The following is a 19,749-nucleotide window of genomic DNA, read 5'->3' on the forward strand; positions in this document are numbered from 1 at the left end:
TACACGGGGGGTATGTAATTTGTTGATCGTTTCTCTCCCGTCCAAATTGCGGATACGACACATTTGAAAAGTTTTTAAAAGTTTGCATCTCCAGCGGGGATGCTGCGCAGTGAGGAGCACAGGGACACTTCCTGACGCATTCGTAATGAAGGCTCCTGAATAATTAACTTGCTAAGTATGCTGTTTAGATGCTGCGTGATGATGATGATGAGATTTCGCGTGGCGAGCTGGTTCCCACTCAAGGTTAATTACTGGAGAATGTATCTCTTTATTAACGAGATTATTTTACAAAAGATAAATGCTAATCCTGCAAGCCAATTGATTATTGAAGCATAAGAGAGATTTTTTTTTTTATGGGGTGCTTTGAATTTTCCCCGCATTCATAATTTACATTTAAATCCTTCCCAGTGCTGCAATATTTTCTTTTTTTAATTGACTGTCACCCGCACGGTGGTAATCCCGCAGGAATCGAGTATCAATGGATGTTCTGATCTGGGATATGATAGGAGGGGTTGCTTGGCCGTCGCCATGGCAACACACGGAAAAAAATGTATCAGAAGCGTCTTTTTTTTTTTTAAAGATTGAGATCATGCTATGTCTGCCGCTTCTCCCGCAACCATGGCAACAGCGCTCGGGTTGTAACATGGTATTCTGACAAATTGATCGTTCAATTTTCTGCGTTGCGACAAAGGCGATATCCGTCGAAACACTTCCTACGAAGATGGGGCGGGTTTGGGGGGGGCTTCAATCATTCATCACACTGCCTTGCATCATACTCAGACCCTCCACCCGAAACACAAAGGCATGTTTCCACTTTCTCTTAATGCAACCTAAACAGACTTATTGCATATCAGGCGTAAAGAAATGTGAAACACAGCAGGGGGGGGGCGGCGGGGCGCAGGACCTCCCGCCCGTCAAGAAAATTCTTTTGATAGCCAGCAAATTATATTTTGCTGGACAATGTAGCAGACGCATCAAACCGAAAATTTTTCTTGCTGTACTTGTGTTTCATGATGTGTCATCTGCATGCGCCACATGCTCAGATCTGCTACACGTTGTAAAAAAAGAGCAATCGGGCAGCTTGGTCATTAGGTTCTTCATCCACAAGTAAAAATAGAATCGAATCAATATCGGTGCTTGATTTATACGTGGGGATATGGAAGGGTGTTATTGAACGATAGAGCGGAAAACAGTCTTTTTCTTGTCTCAAAACATTTTCAATAAGGTCGGGGCGGGCTTTGGCTCCAGCACCCCCTCGGCCGTAATGAGAATAAACGTTAATGAAGAAGGATGGATGGATGGTGAAGGTGAGGATGCTTCCCCCATTCAGTGGCCAAATCATCCGGAGGCCTCAGTGCCACAATAAACAACATACGAAGAGACGAAGGAAATGGAGAACGTGTGAAGTCCACACTAAGAGGAAAACAAATCCTCTCGTGATGGCTTGAAACATCCTAGCGAGAGAAGCTCAACTTCATGCCGCCGTGCCGTTTGAAGCCACTTGAAAGACGTCGACTCGGTGCGCTTCCTCATCCCTGACCCAGCGCAGTGCTAATGAGAAATGTCGCTTTTTTTTATTTTTTGTTTATTTATTCCACTCCAGAAAAAGCCCAGAGACATGCAAATTGATGTTTTCGGCACACTTGAAAAGTGTAATATTTTAATATAAATACACATTGAATTATTTGTTGAGGTGATTTTCTTTTTTGAACTTGAAAAGCTTTGTCAGGAGCGCTTATTTCTTGAGTATTGTTATGGGTAGCAATTTGTTTCAATATTATTCATACAAATATATGCGCAATTTTCACGCATTTTTCAGATCCATAAATATGTCGCCCATTTAAATGCTTTTTTGTTTTGTTTATTGATGTTTGGTGAGATTTTATTATGACTTGTGAATTGTTGAATGCGCATTTGTGGCTCAGCGGACATTTATTTTTGTGGCAATCATCAAACAGTTTTCAAAATAGTCACGCAAACGTTTCAAACAGTCAACCCGCTTGCGTCCACTAGAGGGCAGTGTTGCTGCCTGCGCCTTTGTCCATATTTACACTCGCATACTGATAAAGTGCTGATCGATGACTCAAGCACTTTTCCAGAGGAGTCCATTGTTGGAGTCCCGTCTTCATTTACTGGCGTTTTTTTTTTTTTTTTTGCTCTATAGCAGAATCAACCTCGCCACTCGCTCCCAAAAAGGTCGCAAAACACACCAGCACCCACAAAGGAAGCCAGCCAGCTTTCCCCTTTCATGTTCCTTGACGTATGCGTGTGGGAGACAAATAGGCGGCCGCATCTCCCGTGAGCCCACCAGAGCCATCTCGATGATAGCATTTAATGCACACCCCCCTCGGAAGCACACATTGTCCAGCTCGGATGCTCGCCTGAGCCATTTCGGAGAGAAAGAATCTCATTGCGGGAACGGATTGCCGAGCGGTTCCAGCGGGCCTATAAATCATTGTTTAATCAGGGCGAGCGCCCCGAGTGAGCTTCCACACGTAGAGTTCGCGTTAGCGCCGCCATCCCGCCGCTGTCAATGGCGCCACCGCCACACTCATCCCTCCTGACTCCCACCTTTACGCCGTCATTTCTTTTTTTTTTTCACGTCCTTAGCACATTTGCACGCAACGCGATGACTCATGAGACCTCAGTTTAGCAAGCAAAGGAATGACTTGGCGCTCGTTTTGAAAAACTTATTCCGAATGCTTCTCAAATAGTGGCGCGATAAAGAGAGATAAAGAGCGAATTCACAAAAGTGAAAATATTTTAATTGAAAACACTTGTTGCTCTGATTATCCAAGTCAAAGTGTTAACGTGACAAAAATCAAGTTAGCACGCTCATTAAAACTAACGGCCTCTCAAAAAAATAATCATTTTGTCATTTAACTCCAATTTGACCTGAAATTCACAATTTACCAACATCGGCTTGACAAAAAAAAAATCTGCTGCGGATGCCTCGGGAGGCAAGTGCAGGCTTGTGCTCCTTCCTGTAGCCGCGACAAGCAAAGCAACACCAGGGGCAGCAAAAAGGTCATCAGGGGACAGCCCATCGTTGATGATTCAGGGAAACAAAGTCAAAGGAAGGTGGAATGACTTTTTTGTTTGTGAAACCAGCGCCGCCGTTTGAAAAGTAGAGCTCTGTTCTGTGACAGCTCCTCATTGGCTCTTTTTTAGTCCAAGCACGTTGAAGGATAGAGCTGAATGACCCCGAAGGAGCGTGACTAAGACGTGTCTTCCACCTAGTGGACATTGGTGGTATAACAACCTTATGCCACAGTCGTCCCGCCTTTTTCTTTCTCAATATGTGGTGAAAGTCTCAGGTGAAAACAGTCATCAATCAGTGTGTGCACGTGATGTTGCTTGATTGTGGGCGGAGTCTGCGGCTATTAAAGGCCCTTGTCAACCTAAAGCAGAGCAAACCTCCTGTTGTGACACAGCTGAGTACTGGCGCTGCTGCTGACTCGTTTGTGTTTGGGCCCATTCAAGAATCAAAGATGAGCTGGAAGAACTTTGTGCTCCCCCTGGTGCTGCTGTGCTTGTGGGGGATCCATGAGAAAGGAACACAAGCCTGTAGCTGCTTCCGGATGCATCCGCAGCAGTTGTATTGCCAAACGAGTGTTGTTGGTGAGTTGAACGGAACTCCACTTCATTTTTATTTGAAATGTATATTTTATAGTATGCAACATAATCAAGTTGATTTTGTTTGCATATGATAGCACATCTGAATCAATGGATAATTGTTTTGTCCCGGAAGAAAAAAAAATTCTTCCCTTCGCCCCCACAAAATGATCTCACACAGGACATTTTAGTGTTCATTTTACTATATTGGCAAATTTTTTGTTTGGGTTTAGTCATCAAGGCGAGGGTGGTTGGAGTGACGCCTGGCGCTCCAGGTGTTGGAAGATTCACCAAGTATGCCATCAAGCACACCAAGGTGAGATGCTTCTCATAAATTCCTTGTCATGGACGTGCTTTTATCGTTTTCGTTTTATTCTCTTCCTCCCTCAGACATTCAAGGGTGTCAACGAGTTATTTGGTGCCATCTACACTGCTCCCAACGCTGCCTTTTGTGGAGTCAATCTGACCAAGGGCACGGAATATCTACTCATGGGTAGAAAAATCTTTTTTTTTTTTCTCCCATATGGAAGGTGGCCCATCACCTTTCTGTTTTTTCTGTTCCAACAGGCCGCTTGCATCCTGACGGCTCTCTGCATGTCCACCTGTGCGACTTCCATCAGCCGTGGGAAACTTTGAGCCTCATGCAAAAGCGTCTGATCACTCGCTATGGCGAGGGCTGCGATTGCACGGTAGCAAATTGTTTTGTAGCCGCCCCGCATGGTCCATGTTGTCCACTTTACATGTTTCAATCTCGTCCCCCCACAGATCACGTCCTGCGTCTCCTTCCCGTGCTGCATGACCAGCCCGATGGAGTGCTTGTGGACTGACTTCCTGCCGGGCAAGATGGGCAATCGTGACCAGGCCAAAAATTATGCTTGTCTTAAGAAAAGCAACGGTCGTTGTGCTTGGGACATGGCGGCAAATAATCCCCAAATTGGATAACTTGACATATAAATAAAAATTCTGAAATCAATTAAGTGGCTATTTTCCTTTTTGTAATGAGTCTTTACTTGAAAGTACCTCTGATTTCTCATCAACGCTTGGCAGATAACTTCACTTTTTTTGCAAACATTCCAGACTGGGATTTTTTTTTTTTTGTCTGAAAATGTTGGTGACGAGCACTGTAAGCTTCCACTCAATATGAATGACACAAACTTATCAAGAATTTCAGAGAATTGCCAGAGCAAAAAACTTTGCTCCATATATCATAGCACAATTGTCTGCTTAGGTGTTGGTTCTGATGTCAAAGGTCAGTCTTGCAATAATTTGGAGAACTTGACCAATATTACTGACAAAATGAAACTTATTTTCACTGCACAAATTAAAGTCCAATAACTGAAGTTTACAAATTTGGTTAAATTTCACAAAAAAGTTCCATAATTTAGTTTTTTTCTGGTCTTTCTGAACTTTTGACAAGCTTAATTGACTAGTTTAAGAGGCATCAAATAGAAGTCAGTTTGGAAAATAAATTTCTTTGAGCAAAATCTTGTGCTAAGAAGTTTGGAACTTCCTTGGCACCAAAAGGTGTTGCCGTGATTCTTACAGGACCACTCGTGAACATTTATACAATCAGAAACTTTTGTTTTAACCCAACAAAAACTGGTGCACAACTTTTGCAGAGGAACCTTTTCCACTTTTAGGGTCAAGTCCACCTTCAGGGTAAATAAAACCTGCAGTGTCAAAGCTTCAATGTTTCCAATTGCATCACTAACAATTAGGCAACCAGCATTAATAAGCACAGGTACTCTCAAATCAGCCAACCAAGAATCAAGGGCGGGGGAAAAAAAGAATTCATTTGATAGTTTTTATTTGTTATTATTCTCGCATGAGCGGGTATCCTTTTTTGGGATAGCGAGCCAGCATGTCCCAGGCACAACCGGTACTTTTCTTGACGCAAGCATAATTTTTGGCCTGGTCGCCCATCTTGCCCGGGAGAACGTCGGTCCACAAGCACTCCGTCGGGCTGGTCACGCAACACGGGAAGGAGACGCAGGACGTGATCTGTTGGGTGACGAGATTGAAACACATTCACGCGCCAAGTAGACCGGAATGCTCAGAAACCAGCTTGCGCAATTATTTAAAGCGGACAACGTGGACGAGGAAGGGCCGCTACAGAAAAGCAAACAATTTCCTACCGTGCAACTGCAGCCCTTGCCGTAGCGGTACAACAAGTGCTTTTGCATGATGCTCAACGGGTCCCACGGCTGATGGAAGTCGCACAGGTGGACCTGCAGAGAGCCGTCAGACTGCAACCTGCCTGTTAGAGAACGCACAAGGAAATACGTAAATGGGCCACCTTTCATTGGAAAACAAAATAAAATGTATTTTTATACCCATGAGTAGATATTCAGTGCCCTTTGTCAGAGTAACACCACAGGCAGCAGAGTTGGGGGCAGTGTAGACGGCACTAAAGTACTTTTTGACACCCTTGAAGGTCTGGGGGGCGTGGTTAGAGGAAAAAAAAACAAAATCATATATAAAACATACAAGGATGCCTTTATGTAATAAGCGCCTCACCTTCATGTGCTTGATGTCATACTTGGCGAGTCTTCCTTCACCTTGCACACCAGGCATCACACCGATAACCTTTGCCTTGATGACTAGAAAGAAAAGAAAAATCAGAAGATGAATTGAAACCAAAAGTGCATGCATGTTGGTGGATTTGAGGCCCTGATGACACCACAATAAAAAAAAAAATCTTTAAAGTCCACTCAACTGTTGACAGTCAAGAACCATTTAAAAAAAAAAGAATTTTTGCCAAAGTAACAGAGCTGCAGACCTGGAAGGAAGTGGGAAGAATTTTGAAGAAAAAAAACAAAAAAAACAGGATTGCAGACTGAAAGTGGCGTTGCGTTCAACTTACCGACGACATCCATTTGGCAATATAACTGCTGCGGATGTATGGGGAAGCAGCTACAGGCTTGGGCTCCTTCCTCGTGGAGCCCCCACAAGCACAGCAGAACCAGCGGCAGAATAAAGTTCTTCCAGCTCATCATTGATCCTTCAGGGGCACAAAAACCGAACTCGCCCGTTGCACAACTGGCCCACAGTCTCCGAACAATTGCACCGAAGTGTCACAACAAGAGGTTCAACTCTGACAGGGTTCTGGCAAACCAGGGCCTTTTTGAAGCTGCAGACTCCGCCCACAATTAAGCAACACCACCTGCACACACTGAGTGTTGATTAGTTTGCACCTGAGACTTTCATCAGCAACATCATTGAAGAGCTTGCATATAAAACGATTTTCCATACATGCAGTTTTTAACCGCAGCGTTTTGAGGAAGATGATAATTGCATTTTTTGTGTTGAGGTCAGATTAAATAAATAAAAACAAAAGAATCTGACTATAAAATGAGTTTTAAAAATTTCCTTTGAACTTTATTTTGGATCAGAAAACATTTGTCCTCATATTTTTTTAAATATAAATTAATGGAATAAATGGAGGAAGAAAAAAATGAAAATGATCTTTGTTTCATGTCTTTTATCTCACTTAACTTTCCTGGAGTGTGATGTTAATTTTGTTGGAGTTCTACACTATTGCATTCAAGTTTTTTTGTGTGAATTGGTTGAATTAAAAAAAAAATGTCGACACACAATTTGGTGAGTGACTTCAATCACACAACTAGCACCGATTTCAAATGCATGCTTGTAATTTTCTTGTATCAAGTGCAGTGCATCCATGGACCAAATGCACCCGTTCACCAAAAGTTCAGCTCAAAAACAGACAAGTCGGTTATTCCGATCCAGTGACCGTGCCAGACACCATATTATTTTCTGAATCCCTTTTCAGTGAACAAGCTCCAAAATCTTTATAGCTTTTTCTTTGGACCAATTATGACTCACGGGGCTGAGCGATTAACGCTTAATTAGTGGACAAAGGGTGTGATGGCAAGTGTCTAGGAAATAAAAGTTCCCACACCCTTTCTGTTTACGTGATGCCATTCGTGTTCGTCACTCTGAAAATGCACGCGAATAGAGTGCAGTTTCTATTTTCAACCGCAGGGGGCAGTAGCGAAACGTCAAATTAAAATGAACTACCGCTGAGCGCCGCTTTCTAATTGCAACAAACAAAAACACATGCATTGGTTTGATCCATTTTATTTTGAGTTATTAGCCTTAAGGCCGTGTGCGACTATCCCCGAATGGGGCGCCAGATAGGTGCCTGGTACCAGTCGCAACGGCCATCCCTTTGCTTGATGCAAGCTGAGTTTTGGGCCTGATTGCCTTTGCCCTGCTTGACCGGCAGCAAGTCCGTCCACAGGCACTCCTTCAAGCTGTTTATGCAGCACGGGAAGGAGAAGCAGGAATTGATCTGAGGGAATTTCACAAACATGATCACACAGAACATTGTGAAAAACTGTATTCAAGTTTCTCCTTTACTTCAAATGTACTGAAGGCATCATTAAAGCAGCTCGCACTTGTTAATAGTCAAGGTGGACATTTATATATTATAAAGAAAAAATTCCACCTTTAGGAGTTCCTACCTTGCATTCACAGCCCCATCTGTAGCGATACAGCACGTGCTTTTGCGCATAGCTCAAGTCCTTCCACGCTCGATGGAAGTCACACGAGGAGATCCGCAGCGAGCCATCAGACTGCCGTCTGGCTGTTATAGCAGAAGACCAAAAAATAAATAAAAGAGAATATTCCCAAAACTGTCAAATGTTTACATTCTGGGGTATAGGGAAGAATATTGGATTTTGATTGATTAGATTCTTTTGATACCCATGAGAATATAGTCAAAGCCCGTGGTCAGAGTGACTCCACAAGCTGCAGAACTGGGAGCAGTGTAGACTGCACGAAAAGACCTTTCATAACTCTTTAAGTTCTGGAAAGATGGGAGAAAAAAAAGGTGAGAAGTTGTCCATTTTGCAACCATGAACGCGCCACCTCACCTCGAGTTGAATGATGTCATACTTTGTGAGTTGGTTTAGCACATGTGTGCCAGGCGTCACTCCAATAACCCTTGCCTTGATGACTTGAAACAAGTTTTGAAAAGACACAATTAACAACATGGGCAAAAAAAAAATGGATACAACTTCACAACTGCTGGAGCTGTGACAAAGCGCTTTTCATATGTGATGTGAACACTTAAACAAAAACCTTTTTCACATGATGGCCCCACTTTGCAATATTGTTGGTAAGTGGAGTACCGTATTTAAAAAAAAAAAAAATTTTCAAGCCGCAATAGGCTATAAGACGGTGACAAGAACAATTTTAGACTGTCAATGCACATCAAGGTACATAAACAGATTGTTAAAACAGTGCCTTTTAAAACGGCAACAACTTTGCTCATTAAAACAGAACAGACTCAAGAGAAAAAAAAAATTGTGTATTAGTGTATTTTCTGAACTATAGAGCGCCCCTACTGGTGAAAGAAAAATCCACAGAAAAGCCGCAACCTTGTATTTGCCGCATAGTTCAAAATCTGGGGGAAAAGTAGCGGATTATCGTCCGGAAAATACGGTACCTTATTTCTTTTTAATTTTGTTAATTTCAGCCGCAATTCCTACAGAATAAACCTATTTTAGTATACTGAAATTCCAAATTAAAAAAAAAGTGGCTTACCGACGACATCACGTTGGCAAAACACCTGCTGTGGATGGATAGGAAAACAGGAGCAAGCTTGCACAACTTCCTCCTGCAGTCCCCACATGCATAGAAGCACCACGGGGAGCACAAAGTTCTGCCAACGTACCATCGCTCGCTCAGGGCAAAAAAAAAAAGAAGAGTCAAAAGGGAAAACACGCAGCTTTCAGGTGCACAAAATAAAATCTAAGAAGGGCTGGTCCAGCTTGCTTTTATAGCTGAAGAGCTGCTCATGGGTGAAGTCACCTGCATTCTCTAATAATTGTCCTCATTTGATTTGCCACATTAAGCACAATTAAACAAATATGACTGCACTAAGGTGCCGTCCCATTCCGAGCCAAGAGGCCAAGAATTTTTTGTTGTTTGTTTTACTTTTTTTATTTCAACAACGTACAACAATTTTTTTTAATCAAATAATAATAATATTCCCCTTATTAGTCCCACAATGGGGAAATTCAAGATTCGAACCCAGGCCTCCTGGGGAGACTGGGTCCTGAACGTGGCACCTTAGACCACTCGGCCATCCTGGCAGCCAAATATGAGCATGCATTAGCCAACCAACAATTATCAAAATATACGTCACCAATAAATACAATTTTAACTAAAATAAACTTCATATAAAAACCATTTTTGTAATTTATTTGGAAATACAATAAAGGTTTAAAGATACGTGCTGAAAACGTATAGTGACTGAGAACAATTTGGCACTGAATTGTTGCGCAATAGCCTTCAAATCGTTTTCACCTTCTCTTTGGACTAAAACGGCATACCTGGCGTAAGTCTGCCCATATTCAAAAACTGCTGAAAAAAAGTCTCTTCCTTGAAGTGTTTTGTGTTTTGTATTATTCAGGCTGGAGCTAGCTAGCTAACAGGCTAGCTCGCTTGCTAGCAGTCACAACTCCAGGATTTTTATTCTTTCTCGGGGCTAAACAGGGGGCTGAGAAAATATTTTGTAAATATATTTTACAATACCAAATAAAATTCTGAGGGGCTTAACTGGTGCTATGCCGATTTCACTGACTGCTAAAATGATTTGTTGTGGTTTCATGTTCTTGTGGATGCTTTTTTCCGCAACACTGAATCAGCGTGAAAGGGCAACAAAAAAAGTGTAGTAAATTCCCAAAATCTTCCAGGTGGGCTTTTACTGTAAACAGTGGAAAATTTCTCCGGAAGAACTCAAAGTCAAAGAATGAGAGGCTGGGCATTAGCGGTGGTCTTGATGAAGGGTGAGAGCAGCTCTCCATATGAGTCACACACTCGTTCCTTAGCGATTATGTTTTCACCACACATCTCATGCCTTAGGAACATGCCTGGGCGCGTTGGCGATGAGACGTATGTCTCCAGATTACAACAAGCCCAAAAATTACTCTGCCCGTCTCTCATGGGTCAGTGTTGCTGATTCATGGACCAAGCACTGATATTTCCTCACATAATTGACTTGTTTATCTATGAATAATATCCGAGTGTATTCTACTCACTGGGCCCCCATAAGTCACGACATCATGACAAAAAAAAAAAATGGTAGTTGAATAAACATAGTGAAGAAAAGTTCATTTTGTTGACAAAGAAGTTGTAAAAACAAGAACAATGTTAGTCAACATGCTAACAAAAAGAATAAAGAAGGGTAATTATGAGAAAAAAAGTCGCATTATTATTATAGAGGGAAAGAAAAATGTCGTAACGGAACGTTTACGCAATATGGCGGTTGCAAAAGTCCTAATATTGCGAGAATTAAATTGTACAGTGACGTGTATGCGTTTCGGAGAAAACAAATGTGAATGGATTAGGAACGCTCCAATTGACATAATAAAATAAGACAAATTTTAAAAGGAGTTTTGGCCAAGAGGCCGCAAAAAATTAATTTCAGCACAATTAAAATAACATACTGTTCGTGGCAACACAAGGTAACAGTTTCAAAACAATGTAAGATGAATAAAAAAAATTAAAATAAATAAAAATCTGATAAAACAGTGACAACTTTAGTCGGCTGTCTCAGGTGCTCTAAGTTTGCATTTAAAATCATTCCATGAGATAAATTTGGTTCATTCCCAGGCCTTTTGTAATCATGTTCAGAGAGAAGGGATGAGAAGACAAAAGCCTTTTGTCCCCGCAAGCGCTTGTGGGCAATTGAAACAGTTAGCAACAAAATGTTTTGTTTCTTCAACACAAACTGTAAGAATGACTCATGCACCCGGTGACAATGCAGTCCTGAAGGAGTGACCTTGGTGACCTTGACATGGGAACACCAATACAACATGTCACAATGGCTTGTTTCCATGGACACAAACACAAACTGCAAAAGTGGCAAAACTCAAATGACGCAAATGGAGGAAGTAACTCTTCTTCTTCCTGATTCCGGGTGGGTTGAAAAGATCAAGATGCGATCTGTTGCTCAACCCGACGCACTGTCGCCGGGGTCACCGTGGACATTCGCTGACTAACGATAATGAACAATGACATGGCACAAGATGTCATATCGTTTTTTGCGGGCTGGAGGGGATGTCTTGAGGGTTTCCAATGATTCCGTAGTAAGAAAATTTGAACGATTCATTGCCTGTCCGTCACCTGTGAACAACTAACGATGAGTGGAAAATGATGAACTTGTTTTCATCACTTGCCCTCAGGGTGGGTGGAAGGAGTGGATCTATAATTGCTGGAGGTGTAAAGGTACGCCAAAAATGATTTGGTCTCAGTCAGTGCTTCTCAAATAGTGGGGTGGGCCCCCTTAAAGTGTAACTGCACATCCACTCCAGTAGTTGGCAGTGGAACTCTACGGTGTAGGTTTGTCTAGCTAGGGGGGGACGTAACAGAAAATAATTGAGAAGCACTGTTATAAGTTATTCAATTTCCCTCAATCATCCTCTTTCAGAACTATTATTTAAAAGGTGAATCATCTCAACGCTTTTACCATAATTGATATGAACATGAATTAACATGTAATTTCCACTGCTTTAATAATTGAATTTTCCCGATCCAAAATTGTCACTCTCCACTTCATTTCTATTGCAGTCTGTGTGTGACAGAAACTGGCAAGAACTCAGTCCTCTTGATGTTTGCAACATTCAGAGTCGCCTTTTGTTGTTTGGATCAAAAACCGTTTGTTTTCCTCTTGACTTCAGTGGCCACAGATGAAAAAAATTATGCTAATTTCTCGGTCCCATTATGCTAATATTAAACACACAAGCTAGCAAAATGAGTAGCGATAGCACGTTCGAAGTCGGCTCGTCGTAGAGCGGCAAGCGCCAACTACAAACACAACCCGCCGATCTATACGCAGCGGGGGGGAAAAGTTGGAGATCATTTCACTACTTTACCTGGATAATGATTTCATTTTCCTCACAGAGCGCCAACAAGTAAGTTTTGCTACTCTCATCTTGAATCAAGTCTGCGCATGCGCAGGAACAAAATAGAAACGGATCTCAACGCCGGAGGTTTTTTTTTTTTTTGTGGGTTCAGGCGATGAATACTCTGAAGCTGAGCACATGTCCGGAATGGGTCACACCTTTGGTCAATTTGGAGGTTTCGGGCATTCCTCTGACTCCACTGCATAGTTTGACTCTTTTATTTTTCATGATGCCTCATTTCCTCCTATTTTTTTTTTTTTTTGCATCCAACATCTGGTAAATTCCACTTGACCGACGAGTCATGGCGTCTTACAACATTTCCAATGCGTATGCAAACTTTCCCTTCTCTCGACGACATCCCTGCGCTGGCTTTTTGTCGTTGTGACTGCATCGAACGTGATGTCTCCTTTTCTGTTTTTCATATTATGCCAAACAACGCTGCTCATATGCTCTTCTGTGGAAAATAGTGGAAGTGTTTAACACTGGGTGGCCAGAAACCAGAAACCAGTCAGTAGCCAAGTATGATGTCAGGAAGCAAGTGGGCCGAGTTCAACAGACTCCTCGTCTTATTTATACATAGTCAGCTTTATGTATCGAATGTTCAAAGGCTACACAACAACCTGAAACCAACGACAATGTTTTTTCCTTCACATTGGAGAAAAATCAAAACCTCAAAAAGTCGATGTAATACGAATGCCAAGCCAATTGGCAAAAACGACGTACCAACTGCTGAGAGTCCAAAATACTCGAAACACTCCTAGTATGATCGAACAGACAGTAGTTATTAAAACAGTCGTACTCTCTTCCCTCCCTTGTTTGCAGGATTTTCAAAAAAGACCAAGTTCCTTTAAAAATAAACACATAAATAAAATAAAATAGGTCAAATTTATCGGGAGATGCATTTTATTTTATGGGAATAAACTCATGTTATTATGATGAGTATGTTCGAGATTTATGGGAATGGAGTCGTGGCATTCCGGGAATAGAAGTCAATGTGGCGAGAATGAATTTGGAAGGGTAAACGTCGCCATTTCAGAATGATACAAGAAGTAAAGTCAGAATGTTACAAGAATAATGAAACATTAAAGATACATTCAACTTTGAAAAGAATTTTGGAAGGTCACGGGAAAAAAAAGTTGGGGAGGAATTGGAAAAGAATCATAACCTTACCAGAATAAAGTCATACTTTAATTAGAGCAAGACTTAAGTTGTTGTTTGGGTTTTTTTTGTTGGCAATAAAGTCATCGTATAATTTGATGACATTTGGTAAATTATGGGAATTAAGTCATTAGGTCAATGGAGTAAAGTCGTACAATATTAAGTGTTGTTGCAAAGCTACACAAAAAAGTCATCATGTTTCAGGAATAAAATGATAACAATTAAGTCACCAGGCAAATATAAATAAATATAAAGTACAGTAAAAAGTTGACGTGTTAGATGATAAATTTGTAATATGTGAAGAAATGTGCCAAGTGACTGGTGAAAATATGCTCGGAGGCAGGTTAGACCGGGTGTTGGTCATTTTAAGATGTGCACAAGGAGTCTAATTTAAAAAATTACAGTTTGCGCTGTTCTGGGTGTGAACGTAGTTGACTACAAATGCCGCAAATTAAGGAGACTCTCCTCATTCCATTTAATGTGGCACACTCACGCAGCGATACGCGCGGGACCAGCCACTGCATTTGCCAACAAACTCGCCGCCCAACTATGTCGGGACATTTTTTACTTTTTCCAATTTTAGACTTAAAAAAAAAAAAAAAGTCAAGTTTCCAACAAAAGGCCAATTAGTTGACATGAGTAAGTGAAGAATGTGACTTTGCGTCTTTCACAGACTGGGCCCAAGGTTCGGGGGAATCGCCCCCACATTGAATCTATTAAACTGGTACGATGATGTCATTTGGCTCCTCCCAGTCCCCCATCTGTGTTTTGCCGGTGGTGTTTTCATGACTGCGACTGACCACATCAAGCCCTTGAAGACAACTTGACTCAACGCGTGTAACAGTCATACACGTATGTTGCTCCATCGGAGTTTCTATATTGTTGCTGTGATTTATCACTTCCATTACAGCGAATTCGGTTGATTGTTTACGCTACATCATGCTTTTTTTTTGTTTTTTTATGGCAATGATGTCACATCTGCACATGTAATTATGGATTATCACCATTTAGTGACGTAAATGGGCTTCTCACCACCGCGTCACTTAATTTCCCGGTATTATGGTCATTTTTCGGAAGATCCTATTTACAGGGCGGTGTCAAGGTGTGAATGCAACACAAAATAAAAAAAAAAGTGGAAAATTAAGGAGAGGATAGGGATGGATAAATTACGCCCACTTAGATTGATGCTGTCCTTCCCGGTGAAGACATGCTCTCAAAAAGTTGTTTTTGAAGCGTCTATTACGGTAATGTTGGGACTAACACGTACACGCGAAGCCAACATGAGCTGGACTGCTAACTTTAGCTCATTACTGTGAAGATGCCTCACAAACATGTCGGACTAACGGGACATGTTTGTTTCTTAAGAAAATAATTAACAAGTTTTTTCCCTGTTGACTTGTCTAATTAATTCAAATAAAATACAAGCAGTGACTCAGTTTTCCTTTTCCTTTTCCAGCTGAACAACCTGTAGGTTCAAAGTCAGGCCTTGGGCGACGCGGCACTGCAAAAAGAAAAGAACATTTGGAATTCAATTCCTTTTATACCGTAACAATTGACCTCAAGATATAACTCGGTGAGCCCAGTTTGAGAATCACAGGCTGATATAAGGTCATATGACCAAAAAAAAAAAAAAATGGCCCCACTTTTTTTTTTCTGTTCAGTCTTACATCGCGACGGAAAGAGAAGCACGGTCGCTTTTCTCTAATTTCTTTGTATGTACATTTTTATTTTACTTTTATTTTATCAATTGTTTATTATTTATTCCTAAGTATTTGCGCTAACTTTAAAAAAACAAAAACGTCACAAACAGGCACGCGTGCGTGCGCGTGTATGCACGCGTGCTTTGTGAGAAAGTGCTTAAAAAAATAAAAAAAGGGAAGAAAAAGCAATCGCACGGTGCAAGTGACGTCACTTGTGGGCGGATCCTGCAGCCATAAAAAGGCCCCTCGTGAACGTGGACTCAAGCAGAACAAGAACAGAGCTTCCATTCAGGCCATTCAGACAATTCATCGTGTGACCAACTGGAAGCTTTTCTTGCTTAATTTTTGTAACTTTTTGGGGTGTTTTTTTTATTGTTACTTTGTGATCAACGATGAGCTATACGGCGAAGAGCTTCGTGCTGGCTCTGGTGCTGGTTTGCTTGTGGTTTTTGCAGGACGCACAAGCCTGCAGCTGCGGCGCGGGGCATCCGCAGCAGGCGTTTTGCTACGCAGACGTCGGTAAGTTGGACTCAGCTCCTTATTAAGTCGTCATTACAATTATTAGTTTGTTTTCATTCTCATGCACTGCAGTAGCCTTGGCGTGGTTTGATCGTAATTATCCGTGCTTTGATGTGGCGTGTTTCGCTTCTTTTGATGTTTTGTTTTCGAAGTCTCATGCGAGACAAGTTTGAGTCAAAGGCGGAGCAACAGGGGTGGGAAAACTTTGTCATTCTGTGCCCCCCCCCCTGGCCAATCAGATAGCAAGGGGTAAATCTGGGTTTTGTTTTCTGCCATTTTTGCATCGATGCAATATTCTTAGACCCCTTGATACTATGCCACAATATGTGTAAAGAATAAAGGTAAAATGTATACTATGCCACAATATGTGTAAAGAATAAAGGTAAAATGTATACTATGCCACAATATGTGTAAAGAATAAAGGTAAAATGTATCTAACCTGGACCACATGACCGACGCACGCACGCACGGCCACCCCCCACTGAGGTGTTGTGACCCTAACCACCCCACCGAAAATGTTCTCAGACCCTGAATCAAATGTATGATTTGCGGCAATTTTTGCATCGATGACGTTCACAACTTACATTTTTTTGTGTGAAGCGACCGTTAAGAAGGGGAAGCGAGGGACGTCTGTTTTTGCTAATGACATAGTGAAGACTAATGTTTACATTGACGCCAGTTTAATTAGGCAGTCTACTTTGTAAAATACTTGAAGGAAGCCTCTAGCGTTAAGTTCACATGTAACTTGACTTGAATCAAACCTGGCACTCTTTGAAGTTTCTGCTCATGATCAACAAACTGCTTCCACGGCATTGACTGTCATTTCGCCCATTTCTTCGGACTTGATGCGATGTGCTGACAGTCTGCAACCCAATTTTTCATTTGGCTTCTTCCCACCCATCATATATTTGACTTAAGACCAGCAGAGCGACATTTGTGTGCGATTCTGCAAAGTCAGGCCAGCAGGATTACCGCAAATTGTAGCCAGAGGAGTTGGGAGACTTTCTCAGCAGCATCAGCACTGTTCTCTCCATTTGTCCACTTCTCTTGTCTTCCCTTTTTTTTTTTTTTTTTGGGAAGTCAGCTTTGCTGCACATTTCCTTAAAAGGAGATACTGTATCCTGGAAGCATGTATTGTCATCGTATCATGATAAATACAAGAAAATGATCTTGTTTGCTTTGGAAAAAACGAAATGTGGATTGTCTGTTCAGAAGCGTATGAGTCACCTGCATTGGCTTGATGATCGGGTGATCCTCGACTCGCCTGGCATATGATCATCCTTTGGAGACACATTGAGCTTCTATTTTTGTTTGAGCACTTGGCTGCACTCGAGCTGAAAAGGCACATCTGTGAAGCCTTAATCACAATTTTCCACTTGAAGTTTTCTTTCTATTCCACCCCCTCACACACTCAAAGCTCTCAATCAGGAAGTTGGAAAGTAAAAGTGATTTCCCCATCCCCAGTTCTGTTTTTTTTTTCTAATACAAACAGGCAGGCTGTGATGGTTTTAAGAGGATTATCGTTGTTTAATTCTAGTCTTCAAAGTGCTGACTGGCTTCCTCCGTGTGTTTTGAATCGCCGCTGTGCACACGCATTCTTCAGGCTGCAGCTGATGAAATATCCGAATCTTTAAACCTTTGGCCCCTTTTTGTTTTTAATGGAGCGTCCTCCTTAAACTTGCTCTGTCTTTTTAGTCATCAAGGCTAAGGTCGTTGGAGTGAAGGCTGCGGATGACCTTTTCACACCCATAAAGTATAACATCAAGCAGACCAAGGTAGAAGACTTTCTATTTTTGTATCCTGCATGAATGCAAATTCAACGTGGATCTAATGTGTGTTTTTTTTTGTTTTTCCCAGATGTTTAAGGGCCCTAACAAGGTTTTTGATGCCATCTACACAGCACCGTCCTCATCATTATGTGGAGTCACTCTGGCTAAAGGCGTAGAGTATCTAATCACAGGTATCTTTATTAGGGTCAAACTATGCACATAAAAAAATGGGGAAAGTGCTTCTTTTTTTCAGCCGTACAACTGTAGTGTAATTGCACATCCACTCCAGTAGTTGGCAGTGGCGTATTAATTCTACGGTGTTGTTTTGTTTTGCAATGAAATTGGCTCATTTATAATTGCGGCGAAGAGTGGGTGTGGGGGGGGGCGCGAATTTAAATTTGCATCGTGCATATGAGAACGTTATTACACATTTGTAAGCAATATGCAACACTGCGAAAATTTTCCAATACGTCCTTGAAATTCCGTTCTCCCTGTCGTTTCATTTCCTCTCCTCTTGTCTTTTTTTTGCATTTGCAGGCAGCCTGAGGTCCAACTCGTCGCTGCACGTCACCCTGTGCAGCTTCCTTGAACCGTGGGAGAAGTTGACCTCCACGCAAAGGAATAGCCTGGTGCAGCGCTACGAAATGGGCTGCAATTGCAAGGTGAGGAAGGCAAAGGATGGATTTCACAGTTTGCATTTGTGCTTTTTACTGCTCGCTCGTTTCGATATTGCCAACCAAAACAGCTTTCTGTCCTTGTTTGCCCGTAGATCACCCGCTGCACGTCCGTGCCCTGCACCATCAGCAGCCCCGCAGAGTGCTTGTGGACGGACTATCTGACGGAGAAGATAACCTACGGCAAGCAGGCCCGACACTTTGCTTGCATCGAGAGAAACGACGGCTCTTGCGCCTGGTACAGGGGGGCTGAATCGCCCAAAAAGAAATTCATGGATATCGAAGACCCTTAACTCCAATTTCAAATGAAAAATCATTGCAGTGTGGTTATTTTTCCCCCCCATTGTGACAATTCAGCACTTTGTGACTCCAAAGCACTTCTGTCCAAACGACTGCTTCAGCAGAAACGCAGTCCACATAAGTCAGTATTTAGCTTCACTGCAATGTTATTACTGTTTTCGACATGTATTTTTTTTTCCTCCTTGGTAGGCCAAATATATTTAAGTAAACATTGATGAGGTGAGCGTGCAAAGAGGGTTGATCCCTCTTGTGTTTTATATGCTGATATGTGTAAGATGTTACTTTGAAGGGAACAATTTTGTATACAGGTTTGTGTAGTCGTAAATCATTTCAGAGTGGTGTTTGGAAAACTATTATACCTTTTTTTTAAAAGTGTTTATTAAAATAAATGACAAAACGTATGCAGTGTGAAGTGGTTACTTTGAATATGCTGCTCTCTAGTGGTTATGAGTTGATGATATATTGTACTCTTGTAATGCACAGTGGGGTACACGTGTATTTAAAAAGCCCTAACACAAAATAATACAACTTTATTTGTATAGTGCATTTCTCAGCTGCTGCAGCAGTAACAACATTTTACATAAGAGTATTACATAAAATACCAATAAATGAATAAGTGAAATCAGTCAATTAAAATACAAATTAATGACATAGGAGAACAAACAACCGTCTCCACTACAGCATGTAGAAGTTGTACATTGTTAAGGAATGTATAGATTGCAGAAAGATGCATAAAATAATACAGGGATATATTCTTTATCCTCTGCATGAAGAATGATAAACCACATTACTGCTTCACCTACTGTTGATGAGTGAAACTCTTGGTATGATTGTGTTATATTGCTGCCATGTCTCCCACATCAGAATTCATCTGAGTGTGCCTCTATTGGAGCTGTCATTCATTTTCTGTTGATAGAGGGGCAGATTTATTTTTTTTTTTTTACTTTTTATTTATTTTTTTTACTTTTATCCGCCCCCTTTAATTTCTTTTAGGATTAAGAAAATGGAAAAAACAAGTTTTATCCAGTTTAATTCATTTGAATCAAATCAATTGTATTTTTAATGCATACAAATGCAACTC

General features: G+C 41.4%; 4 protein-coding genes across 4 annotated transcripts; 2 read left to right on the top strand and 2 right to left on the bottom strand.

The window, feature by feature from the left end:
• The first annotated feature begins 3,419 nt into the window (after window positions 1-3,419).
• LOC148322084 (metalloproteinase inhibitor 2-like) lies at window positions 3,420-4,588 on the top strand. The gene is made up of 5 exons (XM_088317035.1): window positions 3,420-3,621; window positions 3,849-3,931; window positions 4,006-4,108; window positions 4,183-4,304; window positions 4,381-4,588. The coding sequence occupies exons 1-5, from the start codon at window positions 3,492-3,494 to the stop codon at window positions 4,555-4,557; spliced, it is 615 nt and encodes a 204-aa protein (XP_088173161.1). The 5' UTR covers window positions 3,420-3,491; the 3' UTR covers window positions 4,558-4,588.
• Window positions 4,589-5,405: 817 nt separating this feature from the next.
• On the bottom strand, window positions 5,406-6,721 carry LOC148322085 (metalloproteinase inhibitor 2-like). The gene is made up of 5 exons (XM_088316617.1): window positions 6,479-6,721; window positions 6,133-6,215; window positions 5,949-6,051; window positions 5,751-5,872; window positions 5,406-5,616 (listed from the first exon to the last, which is right to left on the bottom strand). Exons 1-5 carry the CDS (start codon window positions 6,609-6,611, stop codon window positions 5,431-5,433), a joined length of 627 nt encoding a protein of 208 aa, XP_088172743.1. The 5' UTR covers window positions 6,612-6,721; the 3' UTR covers window positions 5,406-5,430.
• A 1,026-nt stretch (window positions 6,722-7,747) lies between these two features.
• Window positions 7,748-9,321, bottom strand: LOC148322086 (metalloproteinase inhibitor 2-like). Its single transcript, XM_088317209.1, has 5 exons — window positions 9,184-9,321; window positions 8,511-8,593; window positions 8,341-8,443; window positions 8,100-8,221; window positions 7,748-7,927 (listed from the first exon to the last, which is right to left on the bottom strand). The coding sequence occupies exons 1-5, from the start codon at window positions 9,314-9,316 to the stop codon at window positions 7,748-7,750; spliced, it is 621 nt and encodes a 206-aa protein (XP_088173335.1). The 5' UTR covers window positions 9,317-9,321.
• A 6,341-nt stretch (window positions 9,322-15,662) lies between these two features.
• LOC148322087 (metalloproteinase inhibitor 2-like) lies at window positions 15,663-19,069 on the top strand. The gene is made up of 5 exons (XM_088317469.1): window positions 15,663-15,925; window positions 17,621-17,700; window positions 17,783-17,885; window positions 18,232-18,356; window positions 18,464-19,069. The coding sequence occupies exons 1-5, from the start codon at window positions 15,799-15,801 to the stop codon at window positions 18,659-18,661; spliced, it is 633 nt and encodes a 210-aa protein (XP_088173595.1). The 5' UTR covers window positions 15,663-15,798; the 3' UTR covers window positions 18,662-19,069.
• Window positions 19,070-19,749: the final 680 nt, after the last annotated feature.

Source organism: Idiotropiscis lumnitzeri, chromosome 15 (assembly GCF_059441095.1).
Source record: "Idiotropiscis lumnitzeri isolate Australia: NSW breed Sydney's pygmy pipehorse chromosome 15, RoL_Ilum_1.0, whole genome shotgun sequence".
Classification (NCBI taxonomy): Eukaryota; Metazoa; Chordata; class Actinopteri; order Syngnathiformes; family Syngnathidae; genus Idiotropiscis; species Idiotropiscis lumnitzeri.